This window comes from Muntiacus reevesi, chromosome 7 (assembly GCF_963930625.1).
Source record: "Muntiacus reevesi chromosome 7, mMunRee1.1, whole genome shotgun sequence".
Taxonomy (NCBI): domain Eukaryota; kingdom Metazoa; phylum Chordata; class Mammalia; order Artiodactyla; family Cervidae; genus Muntiacus; species Muntiacus reevesi.
Window position 1 is genome coordinate 10025036 of NC_089255.1, and position 12461 is coordinate 10037496.

Genomic DNA, 12461 nt, shown 5'->3' on the forward strand with positions numbered 1-12461 from the left:
GCATACTATAAATTTGGACTTACCCAACAAGTAATCCAAGTCTTTGCCCTAACCAGTGTTGCCAAAGAGGCTGAAGTTGACTGTTTCTAAGAAGACCTACAACAACTTCTAGAACTAATACCAAAAAAGATGTCCTTTTCATCCTAGGGGATTGGAATGCAAAAGTGGGAAGTCAAGAGATACAGTAACAGGCAAGTTTGGCCTTGGAGTACAAGATGAAGCAGGGCAAAGGCTAACAGCATCTTGCCAAGAGACTGATCATAGCAAAAACCCTTTTCCAACAACCCAAGAGATGACTCTACACAAGGACATCACCAGCTGGTCAAAACCAAAATCAGATTGATTATGTTCTTTGCAGCCAAAGATGAAGAAGCTCTACACAGTCAGTAAAAATAAGATCCGGAGCTGACTGTGGTTCGGATCATGAGCTCCTTACTGCGAAATTCAGGTTTCATTGAAGAAAGTAGGGAAAACCACTAGGCCATTCAGGTATGAAGTGAAAGTCACTTGGTCATGTCTGACTCTTTGCAACCCCATGGACTATACAGTCCATGGGATTCTCCAGGCCAGAATATTGGAGTGGGTAGCCTATCCCTTCTACAGAGGATCTTCCCAACCCAGGAATCAAACAAGGGTCTCCTGCATTGCAGGTGGATTCTTTATGACCTAAATCAAATCTTTTATGATTATACAGTGGAGGTGATGAATAGATTCAATGGATTAGATCTGAAAGACAGAATGCCTGAAGAACTATGGATGGAGGTTCATAACAAGAGGCAGTGACCAAAACCATTCCAAAGAAAAAGAAACTCAGGGAGGCAAAGTGGTGGTCTGAGGAGGCTTTACAAACAGCTGAGGAAAGAAGAGAAGCAAAAGGCGAGGGAGGAAGGGAAAGATATACCCAACTGAATGCAGAGTTCCAGAGAATAGTAAGGAGAGATAAGAAGTCCTTATGAAATGAACTATGTAAAAAAAATAGAGGAAAACAATAGAATTGGGAAGATTAGAGACCTCGTCAAGAAAACAAGATATCAAGGGAACATTTAATGCAAGGACAGGCATGATAAAGAACAGAAACAGTAATGATCTAACAGAAGCAGAAGAGATTAAGAAGAAGTAGCAAGAATAAATAGAAGAATTACACAAAAAAGGTCTTAATGACCTGGATAACGATGATGGTGTGGTCACTCACCTAGAGCCAGACAACCTGGAGTGTAAAGTCAAGTGGGCCTTAGGAAGCATCACTACAAACAAAGATAGTGGAGGTGGTGGAATTCCAGCTGAGCTATTTAAAATCCTAAAAGATAATGCTGTTAAAGTGCCGCACTCAATATGCCAGCAAATTTTGAAAATTCAGCAGTGGCCATAGGACTGGAAAAGGTCATTTTCCATTCCAATCTCAAAGAAGTGCAATGCCACAGAATGTTCAAGCTATTGTACAATTGTGTTCATTTCATGTGCTAGTAAGGTAATACTCAAAATCCTTCAAGCTAGGTTTCAGCAGGATGTGAACTGAGAACTTTCAAATGTGCAAACTGGATTTATAAAAGGCAGAGGGACCAGAGATCAAATAGCCAACCTTCATTGAATCATGGAGAAAACAAAGGAATTCCAGAAAAACATCTGCTTCATTGACTATACTAAAGTCTTTGACTGTGTGGAACACAACAAACTGTGGAAAATTCTTAAATAGATGGGTAATCTAGGCCACCTTACCTGTCTCCTCAGAAATGTGTATGCAGGTCAAGAAGCAACAGTTAGAACCAGAATAAATGACTGGTTCAAAACTGGGAAAGGAGTACAACAAGATTGTATATTGTCACCCTGCTTATTCAATTTATATGCAGAGTACATAATGCAAAATGCCGGGCTGGATGAAGTGCAATCTGGAATCAAGATTGCCAGGAGAAATATCAACAACCTCAGATATGCAGATGATACACTCTAATGGCAGAAGGTGAAGAAGAACTAAAGATCCTCTTGATGAGGGGAAAGAGGAGAGTGAAAAAGCTGGCTTAAAACTTAGCATTCAAAAAACTAAGATCATGGGATCTGGTCTCATCACTTCATGGCATGTAGATGGGGGAAAACATGGAATCTGTGGCAGATTTTCTTTTCTTGGGCTCCAAAATCACTGCGGATGGTGACTGCAGCCATGAAGTTAAAAGATACTTGCTCCTTGGAAGAAAAGCTGTCACAAACCTACACAGCATATTAAAAAACAGAGACATCACTTTGCTGACAAAGGTCCACATAGTCCAAGCTGTGGTTTTCTCAGTAGTCATGTATGGATGCGAGAGTTGGACCACAAAGAATTGACGCTTTTGAACTGTGGTGTTGGAGAAGACTCTTGAGAGTCCCTTGGACTGCAAAGAAATCAAACCAGTCAGTCCTAAAGGAAATCAACCCTGAGTATTCATTGGAAGGACTGAAGATGAAGCTGAAGCTCCAATACTTTGGCCACCGATATGAAGAGCTGACCAATTGGAAAAGACTGAAGGCAAAAGGAGAAGGAGGTAACAGAGGATGAGATGGTTTGATAGCATCACCGACTCAATGGACATGAATGTGAACAAACTCGGGGAGATAATAGAAGACAGAGAAGCCTGCCGCGCTTGTGTCCATGGGGTCACAAACAGTCAGACACTACTGAGCGACTGAACAAGGAGTCTAATGAGAAGAGGGGAAAAACACATACTTAACAGATGAGGAATCAGAATGACCTTGCCATAATGAAAACTATTTTCAAAAATTTTCTTTCTCCATTTTGTTTTTTCTACAGTCAACTTGTATAACTTTGTTGTCAGAAAATTTTAATATAAAAAAATCTATACTTGGAGACTTTAGCCCAAAGTTAAATAGCTCCATTTAAGTGTTTTCAAAATGTCACAAATCTTAATAATGTCACAATCTGTCTTGGCATTGACATAGAGACCCCCAAGTCAGGTGAAGTCCTCTTCATAAAGGATGCCTGGTCCGTAAAGACTGGGGGGAACAAGTCACTCCAGACACACACTGCCCAGCTGCCCTGCACAGGAGGGATATCCACTCACACTTACCCAGTTACTAAGAGCTTGTTTTCAAGTAAACTCGAAGAACAGTTTGATATCTGAAGCAAGAGGAAAGAAGGCTCATAATCTTTTTTTCTTTAGACACATTTTTCTATCCATTATTACCATGTCTCCACTCTTGCAGGTAGCATTTATTTTAATAAGGAACTGCTAAATGTTCCAATTTATCTTCATTCCATTTATCGAATACCACATCCTGAGCTTTGCCAAGAGATGATTTTCCTACTGACAGACTCACCTGTGGAGAAGATGAACACCGTGTTGTTCCAGAGCCCACGGCTCTCCAAGGCCGCGGTGACGTTTCCCACTGCTTCATCCATGAGGGATGCCATGCCGGCGTAGTGGCGCCTGTTCTTATCTTGGATGAAGTCATAGGGCTTCAGGTACTCCTCGGGGACCTGAAGGGGCTCATGGACAGACTGCAGAGCAAGGTAGAGAAACAGAGGCTGGAAAGAGAATTTGTGCAAATCAGTTAGGTGGGCTTGGAAGCATGAAACATACAGAGAGAAGTCCAGATTCACTGGTTAATAAAAGCAATATTGAGACAACCCACAAAGTGGGTTGAAAATATTTGTACATCATATATCTGATCAGGGATATGTATCCAGAACATATTAAGAATTCTTACAACTTGATAATAAAGCTCAATCAACTCAATTACAAAAATGGGCAAAGAATTTCAATAGATATTTCTCCAAAGAAGACATACAAACAGCCAATAAGCACATGAAAAGATGCTCAACATCATTTGTCATCAGGGAAAGTAAAAAAAAAAAAAAAAACCCACACTGAAATACTACTTTACACCCACTGAAGAAAAGAAAGTTAGTCACTCAGTCGTGTCTGATTCTTTCTGACCCCATGGGCTCTAGCCCACCAGGCTCCTCTGTCCATGGAATTCTCCAGGCAACAACACTGGCGTGGGTTGCCATTTCCTACACTCACTAAGATGGTTTTAATTTCAAAAATGGGAAAGAAGAAGTGTGAGTGAGGATGCAGAAAAATGAAAACTCTCATTCACTGCTGATGGGAATATAAAATGGTATAGCCAGTTTGAAAAAAAACTTGGCAGTTCCTGAAATTGTTAAACATAGAGTTACCATATGAGCCAGCATTCTCCCTAGAGCAACAAAAGCATATATCCACACAAAAACTTGTGCATGGATGGCCACAGTGGCATTATTCTTAATAGCCCAAAAGTGGAAGCAAAATGTCTACCAATTGATGAATGGATTAACAAAATGTGGTATATTTTCAGCAATATACAGCAATTAAAGGAATATGATGCAGGCATAAAAAGGAATGAAATAGTGGCACATCCTATAACATAGATGTCTCTTGAAAACATTAAATGAAGGAAACCGATGACAAAGATCACTTTTATATGGTTTCATTCATATAAAATGTCCAGAACAGGCAAATCTATGGAGATAGAAAATAGATTAGTGGTTGCCTGAAGCTGTCTGGATTTCTGAGGGAGAGTGATGAGTGATGGCTGACAGGTACAAGACTTCTTCCAGGAGCAGTGAAAATGTTTGAAACTTAGATTGTGGTAATGGTTGAACAACTGTGAGTGTATTATTGAATTGTGTACTTTAAATGGATGAATTTTATGAAAAAGCTTGAGTTCTAAAATTGCCTAGAAAGCTCTGACTCAAACAAATGGAAATAATAATACCAACAATTCTGTCTCATGCAATACTCAAAAACCACCTTGTTACAACCATTTTACAGGTAAGTTCATTGAGGTTTAGATAAGCTTTATGGCTTGCACAAATTCATATTAATTGCAAAGCAATTGCCTATTGGAAACTCCAGTATTACTGTGTGGATATGTCCCAATAGATGGGTTAGCTTTCTGCTTTAGCTGAAAAATAAGTGACCACCTTTTAGGAGAGGTTTTTTGGTTTTGTTTTTGTTTTATTAGTTGGAGGCTAATTACTTCACAACATTTCAGTGGGTTTTGTCATACATTGATATGAATCAGCCATAGAGTTACATGTATTCCCCATCCCGATCCCCCCTCCCACCTCCCTCTCCACCCGACTCCTCTGGGTCTTCCCAGTGCACCAGGCCCGAGCACTTGTCTCATGCATCCCACCTGGGCTGGTGATCTGTTTCACCATAGATAATATACATGCTGTTCTTTCAAATATACATGCTGTTCTTTCAAAACATCCCACCCTCACCTTCTCCCACAGAGTTCAAAAGTCTGTTCTGTACATCTGTGTCTCTTTTTCTGTTTTGCATATAGGGTTATCGTTACCATCTTTCTAAATTCCATATATATGTGTTAGTATGCTGTAATGGTCTTTATCTTTCTGGCTTACTTCACTCTGTATAATGGGCTCCAGTTTCATCCATCTCATTAGAACTGATTCAAATGAATTCTTTTTAACAGCTGAGTAATATTCCATGGTGTATATGTACCACAGCTTCCTTATCCATTCATCTGCTGATGGGCATCTAGGTTGCTTCCATGTCCTGGCTATTATAAACAGTGCTGCAATGAACACTGGGGTGCATGTGTCTCTTTCAGATCTGGTTTCCTCAGTGTGTATGCCCAGAAGTGGGATTGCTGGGTCATATGGCAGTTCTATTTCCAGTTTTTTAAGAAATCTCCACACTGTTTTCCATAGTGGCTGTACTAGTTTGCATTCCCACCAACAGGGTAAGAGGGTTCCCTTTTCTCCACACTCTCTCCAGCATTTATTGCTTGTAGACTTTTGGATAGCAGCCATCCTGACTGGCGTGTAATGGTACCTCATTGTGGTTTTGATTTGCATTTCTCTAATAGTGAGTGATGTTGAGCATCTTTTCATGTGTTTGTTAGTCATCTGTATGTCTTCTTTGGAGAAATGTCTATTTAGTTCTTTGGCCCATTTTTTGACTGGGTCATTTATTTTTCTGGAATTGAGCTTCAGGAGTTGCTTGTATATTTTTGAGATTAATCCTTTGTCTGTTGCTTCATTTGCTATTATTTTCTCCCAATCTGAGGGCTGTCTTTTCACCTTACTTATAGTTTCCTTTGTAGTGCAGAAGCTTTTAAGTTTCATTAGGTCCCATTTGTTTAGTTTTGCTTTTATTTCCAATATTCTGGGAGGTGGGTCATAGAGGATCTTGCTGTGATTTATGTCGGAGAGTGTTTTGCCTATGTTCTCCTCTAGGAGTTTTATAGTTTCTGGTCTTACATCTAGATCTTTAACCCATTTTGAGTTTATTTTTGTGTATGGTGTTAGAAAGTGTTCTAGTTTCATTCTTTTACAAGTGGTTGACCAGTTTTCCCAGCACCTCTTGTTAAAGAGGTTGTCTTTTTTTACATTGTATATCCTTGCCTCCTTTGTAAAAGATAAGGTGTCCATAGGTTCGTGGATTTATCTCTGGGCTTTCTATTCTGTTCCATTGATCTATATTTCTGTCTTTGTGCCAGTACCATACTGTCTTGATGATTGTGGCTTTGTAGTAGAGTCTGAAGTCAGGCAGGTTGATTCCTCCAGTTCCATTCTTCTTTCTCAAGATTACTTTGGCTATTCGAGGTTTTTTGTATTTCCATACAAATTGTGAAATTATTTGTTCTAGTTCTGTGAAAAATACCGTTGGTAGCTTGATAGGGATTGCACTGAATCTATAGATTGCTTTGGGTAGAATAGCCATTTTGACAATATTGATTCTTCCAATCCATGAACACGGTATGTTTCTCTATCTGTTTGTGTCCTCTTTGATTTCTTTCATCAGTGTTTTATAGTTTTCTATGTATAGGTGTTTTGTTTCTTTAGGTAGATATACTCCTAAGTATTTTATTCTTTTTGTTGCAATGGTGAATGGTATTGTTTCCTTAATTTCTCTTTCTGTTTTTTCATTGTTAGTATATAGGAATGCAAGGGATTTCTGTGTGTTAATTTTATATCCTGCATCTTTACTATATTCATTGATTAGCTCTAATAATTTTCTGGTAGAGTCTTTAGGGTTTCCTATGTAGAGGATCATGTCATCTGCAAACAGCGAGAGTTTCACTTCTTCTTTTCCTATCTGGATTCCTTTTATTTCTTTTTCTGCTCCAATTGCTGTGGCCAAAACTTCCAGCATTATGTTGAATAGTAGTGGTGAGAGTGGGCACCCTTGTCTTGTTCCTGATTTCAGGGGAAATGCTTTCAATTTTTCACCATTGAGGGTGATGCTTGCTGTGGGTTTGTCATATATAGCTTTTATTATGTTGAGGTATGCTCCTTCTATTCCTGCTTTCTGGAGAGTTTTAATCATAAATAAGTGTTGAATTTTGTCAAAGGCTTTCTCTGCATCTATTGAGATAATCATATGGTTTTTATCTTTCAATTTGTTAATGTGGTGTATTACATTGATTGATTTGCAGATATTAAAGAATCCTTGCATTCCTGGGATAAAGCCCACTTGGTCATGGTGTATGATTTTTTAATATGTTGTTGGATTCTGTTTGCTAGAATTTTGTTAAGAATTTTTGCATCTATGTTCATCAGTGATATTGGCCTGTAGTTTCCTTTTTTTGTGGGCATCTTTGTCTGGTTTTGGAATTAGGGTGATGGTGGCCTCATAGAATGAGTTTGGAAGTTTACCTTCTTCTGCAATTTTCTGGAAGAGTTTCAGTAAGATGGGTGTTAGCTCTTCTCTAAATTTTTGGTAGAATTCAGCTGTGAAGCCATCTGGTCCTGGGCTTTTGTTTGCTGGAAGATTTCTGATTACAGTTTCGATTTCCTTGCTTGTGATGGGTCTGTTAAGATCTTCTATTCTTCCTGGTTCAGTTTTGGAAAGTTATACTTTTCTAAGAATTTGTCCATTTCATCCAAGTTGTCCATTTTATTGGCATAGAGCTGCTGGTAGTAGTCTCTTATGATCCTTTGTATTTCAGTGTTGTCTGTTGTGATCTCTCCATTTTCATTTCTAATTTTGTTAATTTGGTTCTTCTCTCTTTGTTTCTTAATGAGTCTTGCTAATGGTTTGTCAATTTTGTTTATTTTTTCAAAAAACCAGCTTTTAGCTTTGTTGATTTTTGCTATGGTCTCTTTAGTTTCTTTTGCATTTATTTCTGCCCTAATTTTTAAGATTTCTTTTCTTCTGCTAACCCTGGGGTTCTTCATTTCTTCCTTCTCTAATTGCTTTAGGTGTAGAGTTAGGTTATTTATTTGGCTTTTTTCTTGTTTCTTGATGTAAGCCTGTAATGCTATGAACCTTCCCCTTAGCACTGCTTTTACAGTGTCCCATAGGTTTTAGGTTGTTGTGTTTTCATTTTCATTCATTTCTATACATATTTTGATTTCTTTTTTTGATTTCTTCTATGATTTGTTGGTTATTCAGAAGTGCGTTATTTAGCCTTAGGAGAGGTTTAAGCATTGTCTATATTTTCATAAGAAAACAAGTGAACCATAAGGCCAATTTAATTCCTGGAAACTGAGGGGGGTGATACACCAATTCTATTTTACCTCTGGCATCAATTTACAGAATTTAACATTAGTGGTTTTCTGGGTTAGCCTCTCCTTTTAATGAGTCTTTCTGAAGGTACTCTTTTCACTGTGCTCCTATAGAATTCTTTAATGACTTGAAAACTCTCAAAGAGACAACTGGCTCGACCCAAGAAAAAAAAACATAATTCTGTTGATATACTTGAGGCTTTTAAAACTCATAAAGAATGGGGGGCTATTAGAACACAAGCTGGAAGGTTGGCTCATATTTCATTCATTACTGTTGAAAAAAAATGTTTTAAATTATATATTATACATCCTTGTAATACCGTAATGGGTATACATATATAGAACTCAAATAGACACCCAAGAGTATTTTCAGTTCACCTCTCTGGAACTTAGAAATACCTTTTTCCCCAAATCAAAACATTCAAAGTGACTGTTCAGTAAGAGGCAGGTGATGGAATGACAACCGTGATAAGGAGACCCTAGGCTTCATTTGTACGTTATTTCCATGGGAAGACATTCCAAATTCCTGCCCTCAAAAGGCAACACTGACAGCTCTGACATGGCTTTAGCTCCGCCTCTACTGCTCCTCAACACACGCATTCTCATCCAGCCACACAAGTCCCACCGAACCTCCGTGCTCCTCCAGACCACGGCTAAGGGAACCCCAACAGATGCTCTGCCCAGCTGGGGAGGAAGGTCCCTGGGCTAAGATGTCTGGAGAGGAAAGAATGAGCAGGGGCACCTGTGACTTGGCAGTGCAGCTAGGGTCTGAGTCTTCAGCACAAGACCAAGCCCATGCCACCAGCCAAGGTCTGGATGGGGAAGGATTAAAAACTGGAAGGCTACAACAATTTGCAACCCACATCAAGTTTAAGAGCCAGGAAATGTCACACTAAAAACCTGTTTAGTTTTTTTTTTTTTTCTTGAAAAATCAGAACCTCTGATAACTCCAGGCCCACACTCCATCTGACAACAAATGGCTGGAGTATAAGAAACAGAGATCCCACCCACAAGGGCTCTCCAACTTTCCCGTCCCTCCACCGTCCTCTCCCAATGGCTTCACTTACTTAGGGTAGCAGCCTGGCCCTTGTTTGTCACTCTGATCTGGATTCTCTGCAGTGGGCACGGGTAGAAAAATTAGGAGGGAGCCCAGTGTTTCAGGAGAAAACATGCTTGCCCACATCATTATGGTCAATGTGGCACTCATGGTGAAGGAGAGAAAGGGGAAGGAGGGCAGGTCATTTCCAACCGGAAAGTGATTCCTGGCGGCGACAGCTGGGGTGGCTGGTGGAAGAGAGTTCTCATAACCACACCAGGGAAAAAACAATGATTCTGGGACCACCATTCAGCGGTCTTATAAATAGCCAGAATGGAAATCATTGGTTAAATGTAGCAAAAAATTACCTAAAAATCTTTCCCATAATTATTCCTTAGTGGCTAAAGACATGGCCACTGCTCTTAAGGGATTAAAATGATGAAACTACAACTATTTCCCCATTTTTCCAGTGGCCAGGCTCCTGTTAGTTCAAACAGAAGAGGCAAATCTGAGACAAGAAAGGGAAAACAACCCCTGGGAGATGCAGTCTGCCTTGGCCTGCGACTGTACAGGCCCTGCAAAGCCCCCTGTTACCCACCAACTGACCTTCCCAGGTAGCGCAGGGGTAAAGAATCTGCCTGCCTATTCAGGAGATGCAAGAGATGAAGGTCTGATCCCTCATCCAAGATCCCCTGGACTAGAAAACGGCAACCCACTCCAGTGTTCTTGCCTGGAAAATTCCATGGACAGAGGAGCCTGGCAGGTTACAGTCCACGGGGTCACAAAGAGTAGGATACGATTGGGCGACTGGCCATGCGCGCGTGCGCGCGCACACACACACACACACACACACACACACACGTCAACCAGATCTTAACTAATGAGTAAAGCTAAAGGTGGTCCTCGAACAAAAGAAGTTGTCTTTTTCCCATTTCATCAGCAGTGATCTAGGGCCATTTAGTGTGTTGGCAAATAGCCTTGCACACATCACTATTTCTCTGGGTCATCAGAAGGAAGCAGAACGATAAACAGTGTAGCCCATTTAATGAGGAGAGGCCCAAGGTACCATAGTTTAAAGTATTTCCATCTAATATTGCCTGGGCTGCCCTGGTGGCTCAGTGGTAAAGAATCTGTGCCCTTTTCGGATTTCTTAGGTTTATAAATCAGTATCCTAAATGTGAATCATCACCCAATGTTTAGGTATTAAGTAACAATATGACATTATTGCCTAAAGTTATCAGCATATTAAAATGGTGCTAAGGATTCATTTCTCTTTCTCATTATGCTAATTTCAGTGAGGAAGAAAGCCTTATTTTCATTTTTTTAGTATATTTTCCTAATTTAAAGTATAACTTTTAAAAAAGCATATGATACGTTTTTAAAGTGTTATTCTTTGACTTTCAAATTAAGACATTTCCTCCCAAACTGTGGCAGGAAAAAGTGAGTGTCTACTACCACTAGAAATTTACATTTGCTTTAAGAAACTGCTAGTAGATGAGGTGTGTGAGAAAACATTTATTTTTATTCTGCAAAGTCGGGGGGGGGGCGGGGTGGCTATTTTTAACAAAATGATATTTTGTGAATGTGTTACTTTCCTGTTGCAGTGTTAGTACTAAGGGAATTATCCTGCAGGAGAAAAAAAAAGACATTCCCTTTCAGCACTGTGCAATGGTTATTAGCAATTTCTCCCTGATTCCACCACCATGTTTCTGTTATAAAATAACTCCAGATGCTCTTTTCCCCTGAAGGGCTCTTTAAAATAGACACATTTTTAAGTCAGCTTGTGGACACTTTGTATTTCTTTAATGATTTCCATCTTAGAGCAAGTTGTCCATGTTGCAGATAGCACAGAGAAATTAGCACAGGATTAGATTCAACTTGGAGTAAAACAATGAAAATCCTGGAACTGGTAGGCTGCATCCTTTTATTGGGAATGGAAAATGTAAACACCTGCATTTTACATCGTAAACTTTCCGGGGCTACTATTCAGCTATTGATTATTTCATTGCTGTGTTTCTGTGCTTCACACTTGACCATGAGGATCCCAAAAAGGCTGGATACTGCTTCAGAATATTTCAGTCATTGTAGGAAAAGGACCACCTCTCACCTGGCAATTTCCATAATGCTACCAAGAGCAGCACCAGACTCATCACACCAGTTTGCATGGCTCGTGAGCTCTTAGCACCTCTAGTTTCCCTCTGCTCCTGTGCCTTCCCCCACGGCACCACTTAAGACAGCCCACCCACCAGGAGCGCTTTCAGCCCAGGTGCTTCCTCCTGTCTGCTTGCTGTTATGGGCACTGGGAGAGAGAACACTCTATTGTTCCTTCATGGGAACTAACTTTCATTGTAGGCATATTGTAGTTGTTACACCATTAAAGTGGTGACATACTGTGAACCTGTAGAGGGCAGCTGGCTTCCACCTGCCCCTCTGTGCTTGAGGGCAATCGGCAGGGACTTCATGGCAGAACCACTGATGGGAGCTGGGGTGGAGGGAAAGCAAGGAGCTGATGGGCTCCCACTCCAGACCAGTAAACCACAGTAAGGAACTGACAGGCTCCCACCCCAGACCAGTAAACCACAGTAAGGAACTGATGGGCTCCCACCCCAGACCAGTAAACCACAGTATTTGGAACTATGGTACTTCTTCCAAGCTTTCCAGAGGATCCCAATACACTGTTAATGCATTGTATGTTGGAACCATCAGGCTGAATCACACTGCAGCTCATCACCTCTGGTCTGGAATCTGAACTGTGAACTACGGAGGGTTGTTAGTGCACTGAGCTCTTGAGTTAAACACCACGGTTTTAAGTTCTAAATCTGTGACCTTGAACAAGTTCCCTCATTTCTCTAACCCAGTGGGCTTATCTGTAAAATAATGCCCCACCTCAAACCTCAAAAGACAAGGACCACA

At 40.3% G+C, this 12461-nt stretch overlaps 1 protein-coding gene across 1 annotated transcript in view; it reads right to left on the bottom strand.

Annotated features, from left to right (window-relative positions):
- The window catches only part of ARSB (arylsulfatase B), a 162608-nt gene that overhangs the window by 127231 nt on the left and 22916 nt on the right, over nucleotides 1-12461 (bottom strand). The window contains exon 4 of the mRNA XM_065941938.1: nucleotides 3310-3517. Coding sequence (XP_065798010.1) covers nucleotides 3310-3517 — 208 coding nt within the window. The remainder of the gene's footprint in view (nucleotides 1-3309; nucleotides 3518-12461) is intronic.